This window comes from Rutilus rutilus (genome assembly GCF_951802725.1).
Source record: "Rutilus rutilus genome assembly, chromosome: 5".
In the NCBI taxonomy this organism is placed as follows: domain Eukaryota; kingdom Metazoa; phylum Chordata; class Actinopteri; order Cypriniformes; family Leuciscidae; genus Rutilus; species Rutilus rutilus.
This window is the reverse complement of record NC_140213.1, coordinates 31852831-31877465: the sequence shown is the minus strand read 5'-3', so window position 1 is coordinate 31877465 and position 24635 is coordinate 31852831. Positions and strand designations below refer to the sequence as shown.

The 24635-nt window shown below is 37.4% G+C and overlaps 1 protein-coding gene across 1 annotated transcript in view; it reads left to right on the top strand.

The window, feature by feature from the left end:
* Positions 1-24635, top strand: part of ptprq (protein tyrosine phosphatase receptor type Q) — a gene marked incomplete at its 5' end in the record, with an annotated part of 62875 nt that overhangs the window by 1738 nt on the left and 36502 nt on the right. Inside the window, 17 exons of the mRNA XM_084409992.1 lie at positions 2262-2479; positions 3210-3390; positions 5834-6124; positions 6210-6494; positions 7472-7741; positions 7829-8089; positions 9504-9634; positions 9925-10054; positions 10721-10874; positions 10958-11064; positions 12522-12619; positions 13984-14149; positions 14289-14549; positions 16312-16472; positions 19498-19612; positions 20373-20599; positions 23413-23482. Of these exons, the coding sequence (XP_084266118.1) occupies positions 2262-2479; positions 3210-3390; positions 5834-6124; positions 6210-6494; positions 7472-7741; positions 7829-8089; positions 9504-9634; positions 9925-10054; positions 10721-10874; positions 10958-11064; positions 12522-12619; positions 13984-14149; positions 14289-14549; positions 16312-16472; positions 19498-19612; positions 20373-20599; positions 23413-23482 (3126 nt within the window). The remainder of the gene's footprint in view (positions 1-2261; positions 2480-3209; positions 3391-5833; positions 6125-6209; positions 6495-7471; positions 7742-7828; positions 8090-9503; positions 9635-9924; positions 10055-10720; positions 10875-10957; positions 11065-12521; positions 12620-13983; positions 14150-14288; positions 14550-16311; positions 16473-19497; positions 19613-20372; positions 20600-23412; positions 23483-24635) is intronic.

Genomic DNA, 24635 nt, shown 5'->3' with positions numbered 1-24635 from the left:
GGTAAACGTCTCAAAAGTAAAGTAGACCCATAATTGTTTTACTGGGCTTGATGCCATAAGAGAACCTTTTAGAGTTTCTCAAATACTTTTTACTCTCCAGTTATGTAGAAAATTACAATTAACATTTATAAATGAAACTTGTCGTGGGATTCAAGATTTTTAGTGAATAATAACTTACATTTCAGTCTATTTTTCACACAAAAATGACACGTATGACTTCAGAAGATTTGAGATGTAGTGCAGAAAGGCTAAAAACGAGACTTAAACTATTCAAAATAGTTTTTGTAAATTGAAATGAAACTGAAATAGAATATAAATATTAGATGAGAATTTTGTTAAAAGTTAAGTTAATGTACTAAAATGACTAAAACTGAAGAAAAAAAAGAAGCTAATTTGAAATGTACAGCGGGGGAAATAAGTATTGAACACGTCATCATTTTTCTCAGTAAATATATTTCCAAAGGTGCTATTGACATGAAATTTTCACCAGATGTTGGTAACAACCCAAGTAAGCCATACATACAAAGAAACAAACAAAAATAAGTTCAGAAATTAAGTTATGTGTAATAATGTGAAATGACACAGGGAAAAGTATTGAACACATGAAGAAAGGGAGGCGCAAAAAGGCATGGAAAGCCAAGACAACTGCTGAAAACTTACAGTAATTAAAAAGCAATCCAGCCCCCTGTCAGTGGAAATTAATAACAGCTGGTTCAGTCCCAAATGATGGCCTACAAAAAGGTCTCATTGCCAAGGTGTCACACAAGACACATCTCATGATGGGTAAAAGCAAAGAGCTGTCTCAAGACCTTTGCAACCTAATTGTTGCAAAACATAATGATGGCATTGGTTCAGTGAGCACTTTTGGGGCCATAATACGGAAGTGGAAAGACAGTAATTTCACCATAAATTTGCCTCGACCAGTGCTCCTCGCAAGATTTCTGATAGAGGAGTGAAAAGAATAATCAGAAGAGTTGTCCAAGAGCCAAGGACCACTTGTGGAGAGCTTCAAAAAGACATGCAGATAGCAGGTACTGTTGTCTCAAAGAGTACTCTCAAACAGTAAGTAATGCACTCCACCGCCATGGCCTGTATGCACGCTCACCACGCAAGACTCCATTACTGAAAAAAAGCATGTTGAAGCTCATTTAAAGTTTGCTGCACAACATTTGGAAAAGCCAGTGAAATACTGGGAGAATATAGTGTGGTCACATGAGAGCAAAATTTAACTGTTTGGATGCCATAATACACACCATATTTGGAGGAGAAATGGCAGTGCACATTACCCTAAAAACACCATACAACTTGGTGTTGGCTCTTGGACAACTCTTCTGATTATTCTTTTCACTCCTCTATTAGAAATCTTGCGAGGAGCACTGGTCGAGGCAAATTTATGGTGAAATTATTGTCTTTCCACTTCCGTATTATGGCCCCAAAAGTGCTCACTGAACCAATGCCATCATTATGTTTTGCAACAATTAGGTTGCGAAGGTCTTGAGACAGCTCTTTGCTTTTACCCATCATGAGATGTGTCTTGTGTGACACCTTGGCAATGAGACCTTTTTGTAGGCCATCATTTGGGACTGAACCAGCTGTTATTAATTTCCACTGACGGGGGCTGGATTGCTTTTTAATTACTGTAAGTTTTCAGCAGTTGTCTTGGCTTTCCATGCCTTTTTGCGCCTCCCTTTCTTCATGTGTTCAATACTTTTTCCCTGTGTCATTTCACATTATTACACATAACTTAATTTCTGAACTTATTTTTGTTTGTTTCTTTGTATGTATGGCTTACTTGGGTTGTTACCAACATCTGGTGAAAATTTCATGTCAATAGCACCTTTGGAAATATATTTACTGAGAAAAATGATGACGTGTTCAATACTTATTTCCCCCGCTGTATATAAAAAATAACTAGTACAAATTACTAAAACTAAAAAGCTTAAACTAAAATGGAACCTGAAAATATAATAACTCAAAGCTAGATTAAAATGAAAAGTTGTTTGGACTAATCTGATGGTGCTTCTTTGTAATTTTGGGGACAATATAATATTATATTTGACAGTATAAATCACCATTCACTTTTGTTGAATGAAAAAGTGTAGATTAGAGCTCTACTTTTGTGTAATCTCCATTTGTGCTCCATGAAATAACAAAATATCATGCTGATTAGGAATGAGAAATGCTTGAAGAAGATGAACACCTACGTAGTAAATAGTATAAGACACACACATACACTGACAGTGTAACTTGTTCTCCTGCAGGTCAGTGTCCCGTAGGCTGGCTTGCTGTGGGGTGGAGCTGTTATAAGGTGAGCCCAAGGTTCAAGTCATGGTCTGGAGCGAAGCAAATGTGTGAAAGCTCAATCCCAGGGTCACATCTGGCCAACATAAAGACAGATGCAGAGTTTCTGTCCATCACATCCTTCTTAAAGTCCTGTGACCATCTTCTGCTGTTGTGGACGGCTTTGAATGACCGTGAGGTACGTCAAACACACATAAACAATAATGACGTACAGTTTTACGTACCTATATTTTTGAAAGACATGAGTATGCAGCATGTATACTTTATACAGGGTGCAAATTGTGCGTATGCATATATGAATATGCTTTTTCGTAAATTTAAGACATTTTTATACAAAATTGGAAATTGAAATGGAAAACAACTAACTTGAGGTCATGTGACGACAACATAGCATAATAGAGTGCACCGGTGCCCGTCCACTTTTTCAGCGGCCTTGGTTCCTGAAGGTTTTCTCCCATAATTCATTTTAAATGGTCTTCTTTAAAGAGTTGAACCAAACTAACCAGCTACTAGGTGAATCACAACATTACAAACTTTTATTTGCAGCAAAAAAGTATTTTAAAATCAGAGAAAAAGATACTGACTTTATGGGATTGGGCAGATGCTGAAGATGCTTGTTTTTATCCTCTGATTGGTGGAGCTTTCTTTGCAGAATCATGGGTAATGTAGTTTTTCACCAGGAATTCCAGTAAAAAAAAAAAAAAAAAGTTAAAATAATGCAGACTAATGCAGAGAACAAGCTCATATCCTTATTGAAAATAAATTGGGATTTTACTTCCAGAACCAGGCTGTTGAATTCTAAACTGTTTGATTTTTTTTTTTTTTTGGTTGCATACTGAAACTTAGGATGAAAAATAGGATGCAGAATGTAGTAGCCTATATTCAGCCTCTGTTTTTAATATCTACAGACAGAAGGTGAACTCCGCTGGTCTGATGGCTCCGCCTACAACTTAGATATTGAAGTGACATCATCTCTTGCACCCAATCAAACAGGCTGTGTTGCGATGCAGAAGAATGCCACTGGAGCAGGATACTTCTTCACTGCTTTCCCGTGTTACCTGCAGCTCCCCTATATATGTCAAGAGGAGTGTGAGTGAAGAAGAGAGATAAGGGGGGTGTGATTTACACAAGCAGGACATCTTCCTCGATCAACATCCACTGTTGTTCTTGGAAAAATGGGTTGGGTTAGAGTCAGGATTGATTGGGTTGATAGGAATGTTGTTCCTGGACCAACAAAGCTTGTTGATCCAGGAATATGTCCTGTTTTGATTAATTAAACTGTATGATAAGCATTCTCAGCGAAGTGCCCTGAGGAAGACTGTATTGCTCAGAGGTTGCTCTTTTATAGCTCTGGATTTTCTTTTAAAGGTGCTATAATTCAGAAAGCCTTGTTATTAGCAACATTGTTGGCTGTTAAGTGAATTGCAGCCAGCAACTTAATGCTCGTGCTCGCACTCGTGCACAAGAGCCGATATACTCACGACAAAGTTCTTTCTCGCACTTCTCTAATAAATAAAAAGAAGTTGGAAATACTTTTACAGCGATATACTGTTAGCAAACATCCCGACTCTTTCCACGCCGCTGAGAGCGACATTTAGATATGTAAATATTTGATAATAACAAGAACTCTCAATAACAAGAACACACAGCAAAAATGACAGCGGTGAGAAAACAGCAGTTAAGAAAGTATCGGATCATAGTGATGTGAATATGTTTGCACTAGCTCATGTCAAATGAGGTAATTAAAATTACACTGTTATGATAGTTTGATTATAAAGTAGGCTATATTTGAGACCATATAGATCTGGCTATGAGAGGGGGGGAGGGACCAATATTTCTAATTATTGCAGTGGACTGCAGTCTCCCTCAGAGCCCTATCATACACCTGGTGCAATGTAGCGCCAAGCAAGTGTTTTTTGCTAGTTTCAGCCCGACGCAGTTATCATTTTCACGTCCTGCGCCACATTGTTTAAATAGCAAATGCATTTGCACCCATTTGCGCGCTCATAGGTGTGCTGGTCTAAAAAAGAGGTGTGTTCAGGCGCATTGTTGGGGATTACAATGTAAAAGATTAATATTGTGTACATAAAGATATGGTGGAATCCGGCTTGTCCTGTAGATGGTCTGCTTGCGCGCTTTAACATCTCGCATGAGCAGATCCGTTTGTAAATAGCGAATCCACCATGGTGCGAGCGTAACTGGCTTTTAAAGGGAATGGGAAATTTTGTGCACGTTACGCCCAAAACACACCCATTACTCATTAAGAGAATAGAGACAACCCTTTTAGACCATTTTTCCCGTCTTTAAACTAGAAAAAGTGGATTAGGACATGCCTTAAGTGCACTTGCGCCCTGCGCTTTAGACCATGCGCTTAGATCGTTAAAATAGGGCCCTTTAATGTCTATGGTGCTTAATTAATCCCTTTTCTTTGCATGACACATTGACATCACAGTACAGAATAGCTATTTTGGCATTACCCTGAACATTGTATAAGCATTTAATGTGTCATGGAACAAAATAGAGGCTTTCAGGAGAGCGCGTAACTGTAGTACTTTTCCTGGCAAAAAAACGTCCCGAGTCCTTCACATAAAAATCTGTCTACTACAGGCTTTCATAGACAACCTAGGAGGCTTACAAGCTGTCCACACACTGGCAAATAAAGGCGATTAATAAATGACCATTCTTACATATAGCCGTTTTAACTATAAACTTTGTCTCTCATGTTTCTCCGGCATCATTAGAAGAATAGACTCAAATGAGACAAATGCTGACATACAATACAATTATAAAGCCATAAAATGAATGTGAGTCGGAGTTATTATTAAGTAAATCTAAGACTGAAACTATTACAAATCATTTTTGGTAGTTGAAATAAAGCTGAAATAATATATAAATATTAGATGAAACATTTAAACTTAAAAAACTTAAATAAAAATTTGAAATGTTGCCTTGGAAACTAACTGAAATAAGTTAAGTGGAAGTACTGAAATGACTAAAACTGAAATGAAAATAAATCTAATTTTAAAAATAGATTAAAAACTAATTAAAATGACAAAAGCACATCACAAACTTAAACTTAATGAAAATGAAACCTACAAATATAAAAATTTTAGATAATTCAAAATATTAATAACATTTAAATGTGATAAAATGACTGATGTGGATTGCATAGCTGAGATTATTTGATTTTACAACAATTCGATGAGAAATGTTAAGTTCATATTTAGGTCTCTGACTTTTGATTGTGGACTTTGGTGTCTTGGAAGATCTGAGCACAGTTTGAGACGTTGAGAACTTTTCTGAAACTCTAGAGTATATCCACGAGATGAGATTGTGATTACTGGAATCTTTTTGAAGAAAAAAAAAATTGAGAAGCAGTGGGCCAAAATGACACCTTCAGCCCATCTCTGAGACTAGCCTATATTTTGTTGGGTAATAGTACACTGTGATGTCCACTTGTAAAGGGGCACTTGTAAGGACCATTTGTTGCTTTCTTTTAGAATAATCTTATCTATGTGTGTTTCTGTTACAGTGTTCCAGAGCAGTAGTGAATGGCTGTTCCTGGAGAGTGTGTGTGAGACAGAAGCAGTATTTATCTGGTCTAATGAATCTCACCTTGACTTATCTGCTGGTTTTTCACTCGCTCTACAATCAGAAGATGACTCAATGGATGGAACCCTAGCAAATAGGCCACTCGCAAACAGTCAAGACAGAGTGAGAGTTCCAGGTCTCTCTCCTGGACACGTCTATCATTTCTCACTGGTTCTTACACGCCCCAGTGGGGCGTCTCAGACACTTGGACCCATTTTCATCGCCAATACAAGTAAGTTTCTACATCTGCAGTACCAACACACATTAAATGAATAGCTGACCCAAAAAATAACTGGGTTGTTTGTTTAATGTTGCAGAGCCAAATCCTCCTCAGAATCTCACAATGACAGCTGTTACGTCCAGTCAGATTGCAGTGTATTGGACCGCCCCTGATTCTACCCAGAATGCTCTATTCAAACAATACATCCTGCACTGGGTGGATCTATCCTCTGGCAGAAGCCATTCTATTCGGATGGACAAGACAAATCAGAGTGCTGTGATTGGTGGGTTGAAGGCGTATCATGCTTACAAGATCACAGTTTTGTCTGTTACTGCTCAAGATGTGGAAAGCAATGACAGTATGTCCATGACTGTCATCACAGGTAGGTTTTGCTGTGTATAGGAGATTCTGAGGGGTTAATTCATTTTTGTGTGCAGTATTTCCATCCAAAACTATGTCTTATCAACATGCCAACCACAGCTCAACTTAACAAAAACACTATACACAAGATAGCACTGTGCAAACTCACCTATTGTGTACAAATGAAACTATTTGTGTGTGTGTGTGTGTGTGTGTGTTTGTGTGTGTGGTCCTCGTTAACCCTACATTAATGGTGAGGATATTTTTTGGTCCCCATGAGAAAAACAGCTTATAAATCACACATAAGTTATGTTTTTTTGAATGTAAAAATGCAGAAAGTTTTTTTGTGATGGGTAGGTTTAGGTAAGGGGATAGAATATACAGTTTGTACAGTATAAAAATCATTACGTCTATGTAAAGTCCCCATAAAACATGAAAACCCAACGTGTGTGTGTTTGTGTGAACGTCAATTTTGTGTATGTAGACAACCTAGTTTTTTTTTTTTTTTTTTTTTGTGCATGTAATGATTTAATAACACTGTTAAATATAATCTTTAGCAAATCTCAAAATGAATATCACAACATTATAATGTACATTGTAAAAAATGGATGTCTAATTTCACTGGTAGCATTCAAAACATTTGACTTTTAGTGTTTTATTTATTTAGACTAAATTGTATAGAATATTATTATCAGCCAGTTATCGGGATCGGCCAGAATTTTTTAAATGCTGCATCCCTAAATTTGGAAAATTTCAGTGTATAGGTCGGATGTCGGTTTATACCGGCTTGTCCTAATTCCCCATGCCACCTTGTTTGGTGCAATTACCTTATTTGCATATTGTTTTACTGAATTAGGTGATAAAACAGTGTAGACAATGATTGAAAATAAGCAGATGCTTATAAAATCATTCTGAATGAATTCCCCCCTCAATTGGGTTTGAATAATTTGGGTTTTCACCCGGCATTGGAGATCTACATAGATGTTTTGTGTGTTTTAGAGGTTAGTCCTCCACGCAAGGTCTCAGTTGATGCTGTGGGTCTGGAGAACCTGACTGTGTGCTGGTGGCCTTCACCAGATGAGGAAGTTGATGAATATTACATCCGACTCCGCCCACAAACAAATCAGGCCCAAACTAGAGAGTTCTGGGTAAATAGCTCCACCTGCGTCTCTCTTGCACAGCTCAAACCAGGTGGGACGTATGTAGTGGAAGTGGCTGCAGTGAAGGACAAAAACAGAAGCGCACCAATTTCCATACGAAAGACTCTGAGTATGATTTGTTTGTTTTTATCTTCCTTTTCCTTCATTTCCCTTTCTCTGTCTCAGTCTATAATATGTATTTTTATGCTTGTTTCAGAACCTGATAGCATCCAGATAGCTGTCCCATGTGCAGTTGGCACACATTCTGTGGAGCTCTTTGTGCAGATGCCCAGAAACAGCATTTATGACGGCATCACCATTACTTACCAAAATAATCGATCCTGGACGCCAGTGTCCAAAGACAGCACCAAAGTGGTAGTCGGCAACCTGAATCCAGGGACGCAGTATAACTTTTATGTGTTTGTGACCAGCAGAGACACAAGCAGTGACGGTTTTGCTTTACCACCTGTGAGCACCTGTGAGAAAACATTTGAGAAACTTACTTTTTATAACTCTTATTGCTCACATAAGTACTGTACCGGTCAAAAGTTTGGAATCATTCCGATTTTTAAAATGTTTTTGAAAGACGTCCCTTATACTCACCAAGGCTGCAATTGTTTGATCAAAAATACAGCAAAAATGGTAATATTGTGAAATGTTATTACAATTTAAAATAACCGTTTTCTATTTTAATATATTTGTTTTAAAAATGTAATTTATTCCTGTGATGGCAAAGCTGAATTTACAGAATAATTACTGACGGTCTTCAGTGTCACGTGATCATTCAGATATCATTCTAACATGCTGCTCAATACTAAGAAATGTTTCTTGAGCGCCAAATCAGATTTTATTCAGAAAGGATCCGTTAAATTGATCAAAAGCGACCATCTTCAGTGTCACATGATCCTTCAGAAATCATTCATGCTGATTTAGTGCTCAAGAAACATTTCTCATAATAAGATATCATTTTGATCAAATAAATGCATCTTTGGTAAGCATGAGACTTCTTTAAAAAACATCTTAATGATTCCAAATTTTTGACTAATAGTGAATCGAAATATGAGCATACTGCTCATTTTATACTGCACCGTCATTTTTATTTTATTTTTTATAAATAATATGAAACCAAATGCTGTTACAGTACCAAAAAAAGTGCAAATAATCCTACATTGCTGTCACATGACCTCGTAACATTGTATATTTAAAGGTATAGTGGAGGATTTTCCCGAATTTGAGAAAAGAACCGCCCTGTCCACTTTTTGAAAAAATGCACATGCGCAACACTCTACCTGCTCCCGAGAGGGAACGCCTATTAAACGTGTGCACGAGAGAGCATGCACGAAAACTTCGCGACTGAGGCATCAGTGGGAAGCCCAACCTGTGCTTTTAGCGCACGCCAGCGTGTGAAATATTCTCCCAAAAACACTCTGGTCTTGTTTCTTTCTTCAGAGGCCTTTCTCTTCTTGTCATACAATTCGTAGACACTTTTTCTCTTGCGACCCTCAGACATTTTGAAAAAACCCGGTGAGAACGGCGAGCTTCAATGAATGGCTGAAACCGTAGCTCACCACACATATACACCAGAAAGCGAAAACTACCTAGGGACGAGCACGTACGACGGCCTTATGTAAACATATCACCAGAATGATTGACAACTAGGAGGACCAATAGTCTTGATGATCCACTCGGAAAAAGAAAATCCTCCACTATACCTTTAATGCAGTATCAGTTATAATTTTGAAAATAAAAACAGTTATTTTTCATTTTAGTAGTTTTGCACAATATGCATACTCCATGCTCCAGAAATGATACGCATAGAATGGTAGTATGCTATTCCAAAAACAGTCAGAGTCTCTGGGACTTAATTTGAATGTGTGTTTATCTATTTACAGGTTTGGCTCCTCCCACTCATGTGCATTCTGGTGTTGTGACTGACAGCTCTATAGAGCTCTTGTGGGACAGGGCCGAGGGGGAGGGTCACCATTATGAGGCGCTGTGTATGAACTGTGCTGATACTCCCATGGTATGAATCTGTGTTTGTGAGTACACATCCTGTGTATGTCTGTTTCTTTTAAGTGACAGATCAGGTTGAAATAGCTTCTTGAGTGGATGATCTCATACAGTGCGGCATTTGATGGAGAAAAAGAGTGCCTAGCAGTCGCTCATATGCAACAATCACCATCATCATTATGAAACTAAAGTGAAATTGTGCACAGAAGATTTTAAAGTCAATGTTTTATGCTGTCCTTAAATAATAGATACTCAAACGAGGAGAAATAGTTTGTTTACTACTGTGTTGTGTGTGTCTTTTAGGTGCAGAAGGTAGTAGACACTAGAGCAGTTTTTAAAGACGTGATAGCAGGAAAGCTATGCAACTTTTTAGTTCGAACCGAGAAGGAATTTTTCAGAGACAGTCCAGCAGTGATTATCGCCATCAGAGCTGGTAAACATACATTCACTAAGGCTTAAAAGTTCACTACCGTTCAAAGGTTTGTGGTCAGTAAGAATTATAAAAAAATGTATTCAGCAAGAATGCATTTACTTGATCAAAAGTGACATGCAGTAAAGACTTTTACATTGTTATAAAATATTTCTATTTCAAGTAAATCCTGTTTGAACTTTCTATTCAACAAAAAATGTCACAGTTTGCATAAAATATTGAGCAGCACAACCGTTTTCAACATTGATAATAATAAGAAATGTTTCTTGTGCAGTAAATCAGCATATTAGGATGATTTCTGAAGGATCATGTCATGTGACACTGAAGACTAAAGTAATGATCCTGAAAATTCAGCTTTGCACTACAGGAATAAATTACATTTTAAAATATATTAAAATGGAAAAATGTATTGTAATAATATTTCACAATTTTTACTGTATCAAATAAATGCAGCCTTGGTCAGCATATAGACTTCTTTTATAAACATTAAAACTCTTCACCCAAGTTTTTGAACGGTACATTTCTACATTTGTAAAGAGCAATTTCTAGAAAAATGTATGGATTTTATATAAGGACTTTTAAGGTCTGGAAATCACTTTTTTTTTTTTTTTTTTTTTTGGTTTTATGAACCCTGCTTGATCACTTTAATTGCCTTGTGTCTGTTTGTAGCTCCCAGTTCTGTCACCTTGTTGCCTGTGCAGAGGACATCAGCATCTCTCAGTGTGCTCTGGAGGGCAGGCCAGGGGGTCAGTGACTCATTCATCCTGTCCATCAGAAACTCAACCTTTATCCTGCAGACCAATCAGAGTGCGTCTGATGACAGGTGCGGATTTAGATCAGTTATCTGCCCTGAAGATTCGTTCTTTATGTGAGAGAGGTTTGGACTGCAGCTTGCTCTCTTTTTAGAACATTTCGCTTTGACAACCTGTTGCCTGGAAGTGTGTATACTGTTGAAGTGAGCAGTGTTAGTGGAGACAGGCGAAGTTTACCTGCTTCTGCAATTGCTAACACACGTGAGTGTTACTACACTTATACATTGGTACAAAACTTAGCAAGAACTTATCGTCTGCTCTCTCTCACAAATCCACATATAAGCTCTGTTCCAAAAAAAGTAGTGCCTTGCTGTACTGCCTACATAGACAGCTGCCCTCTAAGGTAGTATGCTAACTGAAACGGAACCTTATGACTCATTCGAAACACTTCACTTAGGTAGGGACTCCATTCGCATTTACTTACAAATGCCCCACAAAAAGTGCTCTTCATGTGAAGCCAATTCAATAGAGTTTGATGTTAGTGTGCCATTAAGCTAAAGCGATACTCCAGTAAACATAAAAAATACATATCTTATATTAGGATTAAATCTGTTTATCAATAGTTTTAGGTATTGAGTAATATTCACACTAACGAGGTTGTTTAGATTTTTTGATGCTTTTGAAAGAGTCTCTAACTTACTTATGTGAGTGTCTCTGAAGTCGCAATTTCGAGTTATAAAGTCCAATTCTGAGAAAAAAGTCAGCCTAAAAGGTTTTCCTCAGAATTGGACTTTATATCTCACAATTCTGAGAATAGAAGTCAGAATTGTGAGAAAAAAAGTCGCAATTATCTTTTCAATTGTTTTATTCAGTGGCGGAAACAAGCTTCCATAGCATTGCACATATCTTTCACGGAAAAGCCAATCCCAGAATGCACTACAATAAACTCAGAGGGGGTGTAATCCAAGATGGCAGGTGAGAAAAATAGATTTTTGTTTTTTTACATGAAAAACAAATTCCTCTTTTTTTCAGCAAGGACACGTTCAATTTATCGAAAGTGACAGTAAAGACATTTATATTGTTCAAAATATTTCTATTTCAATTAAAAGCTGTTCTGTTGAACTTTCTATTCATCAAAGAATCCTGAAAAAAATTAATCATGGTTTCCACAAAAATATTAAGCAGCACAATGTTTTTGATAATAATAAGAAATGTTTCTTGAGTAGCAAATCAGAAATAATAATTTACTATATTACTATTTCTACTGTATTTTTGGTAGAATAAATGCAGCCTTGATGAGCAGAAGAGAATTATTTCAGAGGCATCAAAAAATCTGAACAACCTCAAACTTTTGAACTTTAGTATATTACTCAATAAAAAAAGTCAGAATTGTGAGATAAAAAGACGCAATTACTTTTTTTTTCTTTTTTTTTTTTGTGGCGGAAACAAGCTTCCATACAATACTACTCTTGAATTGGCCATAAGAAGGCATAGAGACATGAGGATGGGCTATTTGTGTTAGGACAGTGTCAAATGCAAACTTCCTGACACCCTATTTAGTTAAAATTATGCTGCCTGATTTTTGAACAGCCTGTTCCTATGATGCCTTATGAGCACTTATGATGCCGTTAATGCCATCTATGTAGGCAGCTCACTAGGGTTTGGAAACAGAGCTGTAAACACACAGATGCTTTCAAAAACATTTTTTTTTTTCTCAGTTCCAGAACCTCCTGATGACCTCACTTGCATTGAACAGGAAGTGAGCAGCATGTACGTGATATGGACACACCCACCAGGCAGAGTGGATGGTTACAGGGTAGGGTGACTTTTTGATCATCCAATCAGTATCGAGATCTGTATAATGTAATTTGATAGTTGTATATGATAGTGTATTTTCACATTTTGGATTTCTTTGATTGTTTTGATAGCCTCTTCAACCTTCTGACCCATTCAGTCTATGTTTTTTTTATTGTAAGCATGACTAGACTAGTGTTGGAGCCTTTGCACACCTGTTAAAACTTTCATATCGACCGTCTCAGCTGAAATGTAGCCTAGCAACACCCTGTAGTCTTGTGTGCTCGGGTTTCTGCCTTTCTCATAATACATGAGCACCAATCCTTTATTTTACCTCACAAAGAGAGGGAAGGTGTTTGAGTGTATGATGTAAAAATCCAATTTTGCAAACTTGAGAAGATGTTTTTCATCCAGTGTAAAGTCCCCTTGGAAAAACCTGGGCTAAAGTGACTCCTACGGTTAATGAGCTCCTCACTTCTATGGTCACCCCTATTCTAGATTGGCCCTGCCAGCATCTCAGATCTTTGACTGGGCCACTAACATAATTTTTTGATTAGTAATTTTATGTACATTACCATTCAAATGTTTGACTCCTGGTTTCACAGACAAGGCTTAAGCCTAGTCCCAGGCTAAAATCCATGTTTGAGCTGTTTTTGGTGTTGTTTTTTACTGAAAGCAACTTTTGCACTGTTATATCTTAAAATATATCAAGTGTTATTGTTTTGTCTCAAGATGCACACCAGTAATGTGGGTAGAATAAAATAAAGGCACGTTTATAAAAGCTGCTAAAATGTCCTAATTGAACTAAGGCCTAATCCTGGCTTATTCTAAGCCATGTCTGTGAAACCAGGCCTGGGGATAGTAATTATTTTTTTTATTTTTTTTGAGAAAGTCTCTTATGCTCACCTAGGCTGCATTTATTTGTTCAAAAATAAAGCAGAAATATTGTTATTCCTGTGATTCAAAGCTGAATTGCATAATGAAAGGTACTGGATGACCCCAGTCTTCAGTGTCACATGATCCTTCAGGAATTTCATTCTAATATGCTGATTTGCTGCTCAAGACACATTTATTATTATCATTTTTGAACTGCTTAATATTTTTGTAGAAACTGTGATATATTTTTTTTCCAGGAATATTTGCTGAATAGAAAGCTCAAAAGAACAGCATTGATTTTAAGAAAACAAAACAGCTTTTGTAACATTATACGTCTTTACTTTCACTAGTGATCAATTTAATGTATCCTTGCTAAATAAAAGTATTAATTTCTTTCAACAAAAAAAAATGTTATACAGACCCCAATCTTTTGAACGATAGTGTTTAAAGTTTATGCCCATACTCATTTTATTTCTGTTGCTTGCTTTCTTTACATTTGTTCCTCTTTAGTTTCGATATGGCCTCGCGGGTGACCGTCCTCTGCAACACCAGGTTGATCTCCATGGAAACAGTGTCAGTATTCATGACCTGACCCCAGGAAGTGATTACAGGTTTGAGATCCAGTCCTTCCTGGGGTCAGATTTCAGCCAGACCACATTCAAAAACATCTCTACTAGTAAGAATTTCCCAGTGATACTTTCTACTTTTGGTATCATTAACATTATAGATACGAAAAAATAAATACAATACATAAACACATATTAATAAGAGAGATAATTCTATGCACTGATTTATTTATTTATTTTTTATTCCAGAGCCAGCAGGTGTGTGTTCACTCTCTGTGTCTCACGTCAACATCACATCAGCCACAGTGGCATGGGCACCAGCTGCTGGCTATTTTGATTTTTATAAAGTGACCATCAGTAATGGCTCTCAAATCTGGACTTTAGACGTGAGTCCACACTTACAGGAGGTCACCGTCAATGGCCTGTGGAGCGGCTGCTCCTACAACACCACTGTACAACGCTTCAGAAACACCATCGGTGGAACCGCTGCCACCATCACCATACACACAGGTTAGACTGTTTCCCAAAATGCACTTGGCATAATGAAAGGTCCTCTAAAACTGTTTTAGAACAGTTTGTATTGTCAAATGAAGCTTGAATTGAACCGAGCTGAATCTATTTTAATTGAGCAAAACTGATTCGTCCCCGCATTAAGTTGCAATTGAATTGCATTGAATTGCAATTGAAACTTGCATTGAACAGATCATTGAGTGAGTGAGTGAGTGGCTGAGTTAGTGAGTGAGTCGTTGAGTGAGTGAGTCGTTGAGTGAGTGAGTGAGTGAGTGAGTGAGTGAGTGGCTGAGTGAGTCGTTGAGTGAGTGAGTGAGTCTTTGAGTGAGTCAGTGAGTGAGTGAGTGAGTGAGTGAGTGAGTGAGACATTGAGTGAGTGAGTGAGTCGTTGAGTGAGTGAGTGAGTGAGTGAGTCGCTGAGTGAGTGAGTGAGTCGTTGAGTGAGAGTGAGTGAGTGGCTGAGTTAGTGAGTGAGTCGTTGAGTGAGTGAGTGGCTGAGTGAGTCGTTGAGTGAGTGAGTGAGTGAGTGAGTCGCTGAGTGAGTGAGTGGGTGAGTGAGTGAGTGAGAGTGAATGAATCAGTGAGTCGCTGAGTGAGTGAGTCGTTGAGTGAGTGAGTGAGTGAGTGGGTGAGTGAGTGAGTGAGTGAGTGGTTGGGTGAATTGGTGAGTGAGTGAGAGGGTGGGTGAATTGGTGAGTGAGTGAGTGAGTGAGTGAGTGAGTGAGTGGGTGAGTAAGTGAGTGGTTGGGTGAGTCGTTGAGTGAGTGAGTGGCTGAGTGAGTGAGTCGCTGAGTGAGTGAGTCGTTGAGTGAGTGAGTGAGTGAGTGAGTGAGAGTGAATGAGTTGTTGAGTGAGTGAGTGAGTGAGTGAGTGAGTGAGTGAGAGTGAATGAGTCAGTGAGTCGTTGAGTGGGTGAGTGAGTGAGTGAGTGAGTGAGTGAGTGAGTGAGTGGGTGAGTGAGTGGGTGAGTGAGTGAGTGAGTGAGTGAGTGAGTGAGTGAGTGAGTGAGTGAGTGAGTGAGTGAGTGAGTGAGTGAGTGAGTGAGTGAGTGAGTGGGTGAATTGGTGAGTGAGTGAGTGAGTGGTTGGGTGAATTGGTGAGGGAGTGAGTGAGTCGTTGAGTGAGTGAGTGAGTGAGTGAGAGTGAATGAGTCGTTGAGTGAGTGAGTGGGTGGGTGGGTGAGTGAGTGAGTGAGTGAGTGAGTGAGTGAGTGAGTGAGTGAGAGTGAATGAGTCAGTGAGTCGTTGAGTGGGTGAGTGAGTGAGTGAGTGAGTGAGTGAGTGAGTGAGTGAGTGAGTAAGTGAGTGAGTGAGTGAGTGAGTGGTTGGGTGAATTGGTGAGTGAGTGAGTGAGTGGGTGGGTGAATTGGTGAGTGAGTGAGTGGGTGAGTGAGTGAGTGGTTGGGTGAATTGGTGAGTGAGTGAGTGAGTGAGTGAGTGAGTGAGTGAGTGGGTGGGTGAATTGGTGAGTGAGTGAGTGAGTGAGTGAGTGAGTGAGTGGTTGGGTGAATTGGTGAGTGAGTGAGTGAGTGAGTGAATGAGTGAGTGGGTGGGTGAATTGGTGAGTGAGTGAGTGAGTGGGTGGGTAAATTGGTGAGTGAGTGAAAATTAATATAACCAAACCTGATTAAAATGAATGAAATTTAATTTAACCTTCATTTAAACTGAAGTGAGCTGAATGGAATTTTTAGCATTTGTCTGTCTGTAAAATAAATACATGTTTTTTTTTGTTTTTTTTCAAAACCCAAATCTGTGTGTTTCAGTGCCTGCCAGTCCTGAAGGGTTGCGTGTGATCAGCGTGTCACCTCGTGCTTTCTCTCTCCACTGGCTGGCATCACTTGGATGTGATAAGAACTACCTGATCCAAGTGCTTCCTGACCACGGCAATATTACCATCACCACCACAGCAGACAACTACGTCCAGGTACCCCCCCACACACACACCCTGAGTCACTCACAGACCTCTCCCACAGCCGTATGCCAGGTGTCAGGTAGAAGAGTATCCATGTCAGCTGGGCGGAGTGTGTGGAGGAAGGTTGGAGAACAAGGTAGAGAGTGAAGGAGAGAGAGAAGACCGTTAATAATAGGTTTAGCATTGGTGGTGGGACTAGTTTGTTTCTGATCATTCGCATACCAGTGGTTAGTTACCCATTCAGCAGCTCTCTCTTAGTGAGGGGCCATCATGCCATCCTGTCTGCCCCTGCTGGTTATCCTGTACTCGGGCCTCGGTAACGTTCAGGTAGGGATCAATTACATATTTGCATTGCATGGGTTTTGCATTACATGACATGCATTAAATACTCAAGATAGAAGGGTTGGATGCCATTCAGAAGTGTATTGAGAATTATTTTAAAAACCAATTCAGTTTGTGAAACTTAATTGATGTACCAAACACATTTGTTTTAAAAAGTAAAATTAAAATAGAATGTTGTAATCCTTGAAATTACAACTTTAATATTATGGTCATATTGGGAAAATAATGCTTTTCACATAATACTCCAATTTACCCCAAAGTAAATTACCCCTTTATGTTTCATTTCATTTTCTGATTTTCAGTGAAATTAATTGAATGAATTCAAATTAAAGTTCCATCTCAGGAACTTAAAGGGAGACAATTTTGTAACATTTTGAAGTGTTCATCCCTGCAAAATAGATTTATTCTCATAAAAATTTGCTGAACTCTTACACATACACACACACACACATACACTTTGGTCTGTTTGAGTGTGATGGTGAGACGCTACACGACCTTGGAGGAATTCTTAAACTGGCTTGTGTTTCTTAGAATTAAGAAATACGACAATTCTTCCACACAAAGACTTGAGTGTGTGATAAATATCACTGAACACTGACTCGTCTTCCTTGTGCGGGACTGTATATTTGTAAAGGATTTCCATTTTCCATTTTATGCATTAATTTGTAGAGCATTCATAATTGAACATCATAATAACATTTCTGATAAAAGTTGCCATCAACAATTAAAAGTTTAGCTTAAAACCCTTAAAAATGCTTCATTTTTTGCACCATTTATATTTTCTTTACTATTTATATTTTCCCCTGTGTGAACTTGAAAGTAACTTGCTTTGGGGTTTTAGGAGTTAGTTCAATTGCAAAATGGCTCAGAAGAGAGAATTAGATTAGTTCTAAGAAAAGCTCTTGCAACATTTCTAAGCAAATATATTGGTAGATATTTAATTTATTTGCAGTGAAATTCATAGAAGTGTGGTTTATTTATACATATATATACATATACGTTATGTAACGCATGTAAGCAGGGATTCGATTTTGCCATGTTATGTTGTTTTACTGGTGTTGTCAGGCCATTTTATCCTCACATCTGATAAGACTATTGTCTTTCTGGAACAAGTGGTGTGAGATCACGTATGGTAACTTAGCCTGCCGCTGTTACATTACTCAACAAACCTTGTGTTTGTGAACATGTGACAGAAGACCACAAAAGATGCTTTTTAATATAGGATTTATATGAACAAATGATTTCTGGTGAAATTATTGCTAGTAATGGTCGCTTGCAAAAAGTGTGTTTGTGTGTCTGTTTGTGGGAGTGTCTGAGGTGCATGGATTATTGATGGTATCTATACAGTAGATGTACAAAATTCATTGTGTTTTTGAGGGTGGTTTGATGCATGATGGTGTTTTGGAGTAATAATGCGATGTGTTTGATTAATGTAAGTCATAGTCTTCAGTCAGAAATTCATATATCTGATCGCATTCAAATTGTGATTTGTTTAGTATCTAGTGCTGACTTTTTGGTTTTACCTGAGGTTTATTTTATAGCATGTTATGCTTCAGTTTTCTCAGAAGAGACATGACTCAGCAATATGTTGTGAGATATTACTACGCTTTATGCACTGAAAATGAGCCTTTACTGACTATATTATTTGAAAAATTGTACACCATTCAGTAATGTAAAATGCAATAACTAAATCAAAATAAGCACAGATTTTATTTCTCTATTAAATAGATTTTTTACAATCCTGAAATTTTAGGTGCAAAACAACACCAACAAAATACCATTATAAAGGTCACTCTCAAAAACTGTTGACTTTTTGGCTTATAAAACGCTGAATAGTTCAATTTCCTAACATAAAAGCTTATCATAATTATGTATTAAATGTCAAAATGTTATATTATTTGTTATTTTAGTCTTTATTTATTCCACACCTATCATTTCCCTCTGATTTTAGGTAGAGGTTATGGGTAGGGTTACGTTTCGGGGTAGGGATTGGTGGACTGCGTTTACATAATTTCTGATGATTAATTTGACCCACAATTTCATGGTTAACCGCAGCTGCACAGACCCAAAATAAAAATATGTATGTATTTTTTATGTCAGTTCCTCAGCTACCCTCTGAGAGTATTTAAATTTACATTTATGCATTTGGCAGATACTTTTATCCAAAGGAATGCACATTACGTTAATGCATACATTTTTATCAGTTCAAGAATGGTAATATTGCTGGGAATCGAACGCATGATTTTTGCGTTGCTACAGTAGCACCATGCTCTACTGTTTGAGCTTTAGGAAAGCACACAAAAATGAAACAAAAACCATTTAAAAACAATTAAACAAATGGTTAAAAATAGTTGTTAAACACGTTTATTGTTGATGTAATGTGTGTGATTGTGATTGTATTGAATCCAATTAGTGTCAATTTGACCTGCAACATAAAAACTGGACCCAGAATTTGAACATAATACAAGGGGGGAAAAGCGCTAAACAACACCGTGTCTTTTATATTATCCAATATAAACAACGGTTATAGAAAATGTTATAGAATTCTGTCTTTTAAATATTGTATAAATATAAAAAATATTTTTTTTTTGAGTGAGTATATTTTCAAACCATATTTGAGAATGACCCATATGTTCATTGTAGATGTAGATCTATGTTTGTCCTGTATATGTATTGTGTCTATTCTATGTTTTAGGCTCAGGTGTCCAGTGTAACCCCTGGAACATCATACACCATCACGGTCAATGCAGTGGCCTCGTCAGGGTTCAGCTCACCTGTCAGCCGAATACTTGTCACCACTATTGAGTCATGTAAGTCTGTGTGTTTCATTCTTAAACCACTATCTTCTTTTAATAAAAATGATGCCTTCCTTTCATAATTTATGTGTATTTCCACATAGTTCCTATATATTCCTCTAGACTACTTTATTAAGTGAAAACATTCTATTCAGTCAAACAAATATTGTAAATAATGTCACACCCTAAATTACCATATTAATGTAGAAAATGTAATAAAATAACACACAAATGTAATGTTATATGTAATAATGTAATGTACATGAATCCATATGGACTTTTTTCCATTTGAAGTGTGTATGTGTGTACATTTATGTTTGCATAATTGATGCTGATTCCAGGCTTTGATAGGTCAGTATCATATTCCCGGGTCGCTGGTTTGCTCATCTCTACGAGAATGGCATGGGCGGGTCACGCTTTCTGATGGCTTTATATTGTATTGTTATTCTCCTAAATGGCTGACACCTCCACAACAACTTGCTGTTAGCGAGCCAAGCACCTTCTGAAAGACCTCTACGTTTGATAATGACCTGGACGATACTATATCTAGGTTAGAGTAACAACATCCGTCCTTCTTCATTGCAGAAGATGAGGATATAATGGCAACACAAATGAAAGAAGTGACAATCAATTTAAAAAACGACATGAAAAAAATTGCTGTAATCAACCAATTCGAATCAAGCAATCAATAAAGCTGTCATAAAAATAGGATAAAATATCAAATGCATCATAAGATTCTCAAGTTTTTTGTGTGTTTATATGTATGTGTATGTAGTACCTGCGGCCCCCTCTAAGCCAGAAGGTGAGCGGGTTGGTTCCAATGGAATCCTGCTGTCCTGGCGGATGCCGATGCCCCTTGACCCCACAATTCACTCATTTGTCATCAAATACAAGGAGGTGTGTCCATATCCCGACCCTACCTTCACTGAGGTCACCAAGGGCCTGGACATCCCAGAAACTCTCCTGAACACACTCACCCCTGGAGCAACTTACAACATCAAGGTGCACGCTTGATCTTCACACATTTCAATAGTTTATGTGAAAGCAAAAATTCACAAAGTCTAATTTAACCACGGCATAGATTTTCACATTATAGAATCAGAATATAGTGTATTTTAAACTGCTTAAACCCAGACAGCAACATAGTGGCGGCCCAGATCCGGCCCACATCTGGGTCGTGTGCGTTCCATGTGTACCGGATGTGGGCCAGATCTGGGCCGACACTATGTTGCTGTCTGGGAAGAATGTACACAACACTATAATACAAAATGCACTTGTACTGCAGTTTTTTTTGTTTTGTTTTTATAGGAACTGTAAAAATTTGAAATAACAAATGACGCAGACTTGAAGAAAATACAAGTTCTCGGCCCGGCCGCAAATGTATTGTTCAGAAAAACTATCAAAAATAATAGTTTGTGGTTAAAGCTCACCAAGAACCAGCAGACTTCAGTGGATAGTTTCTAAATGTCACAAAAATACATCCTCAAAATTACCTGGCAAGACTTCCTTAATGAAATTGCTTGTCACAGCCACATAAAGCCTGTGAACCATAGGAGCACACACTCACAGAAAGGGACAAAAATACAAATGTTTTGATGAGCTGCTCAAAACTACAGGGTGGGCCATTTATATGGATACACCGTAATAACATGGGAATGGTTGGTGATATTAAAGTCCTGTTTGTGGCACATTAGTATATGTGAGGGGGCAAACTCCTCAAGATGGGTGGTGACCATGGTGGCCACTAATGTGCCACAAACAGGACTTTAATATCACCAACCATTCCCATGTTATTACGGTGTATCCATATAAATGGCCCACCCTGTATATACAGTCGTGCTGTTATTGCATGTTAAATGCATGTTATTTTTTATTTAGTACTGTCCTGAATAATATATTTAACATAAAAGATGTTTACATATAGTCCACAATAAAATTAAAAATAAAAACAAAATCCCGTTCAAAAGTTTACATACCCCTCAATCTTTATACTGTGTGTCATTACCTGGATGGTCCACAACCGCGTTTTTTTTGTGTGATGGTTGTTCTTGAGTCCCTTGTTTGTCCTGAGCAGTTAAACTGGCCAATGTTCTTCATAAAAATCTAACTTTTCAGTTTTCCAGCATCTTTTGCATGTTTGAACCCTTTCCAGCAGAGACTGTATGATTTTGAGATCCATCTTTACACACTGAGGACAATTGAGGGACTCAAACAACTGTTAAAAAAGGTTCAAACATTCACTGATGCTCCAGAAGGAAACATGATGCATTAAGAGCTGGGGGTTGAAAACTTTTGAACAGGATGAAGATGTCCAAATTTTTCTTATTTTGTTTAAATATATATAAAAAAATCATTTAGTACTGTCCTTCAGAAGCAACAGAAGTGGTACAGTACTTGCATGTTTACCGGAAGACAAATAAAGTACAATTTACCTTGATCCTCAAATTCAAAAAGTTTTCAACCCCCAGCTCTTAACGCATCGTGTTTCCTTCTGTCATTTTTATAAATTCATCAATTTGGACTATGTAAACATCTTTTATGTTACATATCTTATTCAGGACAGTACTAAATAAATAATAACATGCATTTTGTACGATCCCTCTTATTTTGTTAAAATAATTAACATTTAGCAGATTCTGCAAGGTGTATGTAAACTTTTGAACACGACTGTATATTGAAAGAATGTGCTACTTTATACCAGCAAGAATGCATTCAATTAATCAAAAGTGACATTAAAGATATTTATAATGTTACAACATATTTCTGACAGAATATTTCATCAAAGAATTTTGTTTCCACAAAACTATTAAGCAGCAAAATTATTTTCAACATTGATAATAAGAATCAGCATATTTCTGAAGGAACATGTGACACTGAAGACCAGAGTAATATCTTTCAAAAACATTCAAATATCTTTCCGACCCCAAACTTTGAATGGTGCATATATGATGACAAAAAAATCACAAGAGGGTGATTTCCATGCAACTTCATGATACAATTCTGATGGGACATCATGAGAAACTACCTTCCATACACTCAACAAAGACTCCCAATGTCTAAACATCATGGGAAATTCTATAGATTTCCAATTCCTTTCAAACTCCAAAGAACTCCAGGCTTCTTACTGAAGAATGGTGCAATATCCCACAGTTCAAGTTCTGAATTTCACTATTCCCCAAAGAAACTGAAGCTCTTCTGAAGGCAAAAGCATTAATACAATTATAGATGTTGTTACTGATATTATATCCAACCCATGTTTATCTGAAATGTTAGAGCCCACTTTACTTACCTTTTTAGTATTTTCCATTTATTTAATGTCTTTGTCAGGTAATGTTTTGTCACCTAATGAAACGGCAGCAAGCAAAAACTTTTCTGAAAATGGTTTTCATTAAACTGGTCCAGCTTTCAGCAGACACCACTGGATTAACTATCCATGGGAAAGTTGCCAGTGGCCTCTATTCCATTGATCTCACTCAATAATTTATCAACTGTGAATTATTCATGTCCTACAGAGAACTCTGGATCCACGAGGGATCTCTGTTTTCCCTCATTTGTCTCGTGAATTCATTGGCTGGGTACACCGTGAACTCTGAATTGACTCTCTAAGCTTTTGTGTGAGCGTGTGTTTGTATGTGTGACGGTCTTTGATGGATCTGTTGTCTGGAGTAGATCATCTTGCATTGGAATCTTCATTCACCGTGTCTTTATAACCACCTCTGCTAAGTCATGGTGATAAATCAACCAGACGTTCTTATACTGTGTGCGGTTTGAGTATATTGCTTTTTAAAAGCTTTTCTTCTGTCTTTTCTTTATAGGTTGCAGCAGTCAACAAAGCAGGAACTGGACCCTTTAGCCAATCTCTTTACTACAAAACAGCAGAGGCCCGTAAGCACTATCCATGTATTTCATATAAACTGTTTTCAAAACCCTAATGAGCTGCTTTACTGTCTAGAGAGGTAGCTACCATCAAAGGTGCAATATTGCATGAGCAATATTGTTAATGATCACACGTATAAAACACAATTGGCTCTCCTCCTGTGAAGTGCATCAGAGTCTACTGTTAGCATTCTATTCATCAAAGAATTCTGAAAGAAATGAATCACAGTTTCCACAAAAATATTAAGCAGCAAAAGCGGTTTTCACTATTGATAATAAGACCTGTTTCTTGAGCAGCAAATCAGCATATTAGAATGATTTCTGAGGGATCATGTGACACTGAAGACTGGAGAAATTATGCTGAATAAATCACAGGAATAAATTACATTTTATATTAAAATAAAACATTTTGGAAGCTTGTTTCCGCCACAGAATAAAAAATAAATAAAAAAGGTAATTGCGACACAATTCTGACTTTTTTTCTCACAATTGCGAGTTTACATCTCGCAATTCTGACTTTTTGACTCAGAATTGATTGATATAAAGTCGCAATTGTGTGTTAAGTCAAAATTGTGAGAATCTCAATGACTTGCGAGATATAAACTCGCAATTGCGAGAAAAGTCAGAATTGCAAGTTTATAACTCGCAATTCTGACTTTATAACACGCAATTGCGAGTTTATATCTCGCAATTGCGAGTTTATATTTAGCAATTCTGACATTATACCTTGCGATTCTAACTTTATATCTCGCAATTCTGAAAAGTAAATTCACAACTGTGAGATTAAAAAGTCGCAATTATCTTTTAAAAATGTTTTATTCTGTGGCGGAAACCAGCTTCCATAGAAAATAGCTCTTTTAAATTGTAATAATAATATTTCAAAATATTACTGTTACTGAATTTTTGAGCATTGACCAGCGAGACTACTTTCAAAAACATAAAAAAATCGTACTGACCCCTAGCAGAATTTTGCTACCTAGTGTGTGAATACTGATGACTGAGTGGGCAGCTCACTGGGTTTTAAACAAATGTGTAGAATTCATTCAATTTGAACAGATATTTGAAATCTGCTTATTTAGAGTATGTACACTCACCTAAAGGATTATTAGGAACACCTGTTCAATTTCTCATTAATGCAATTATCTAATCAACCAATCACATG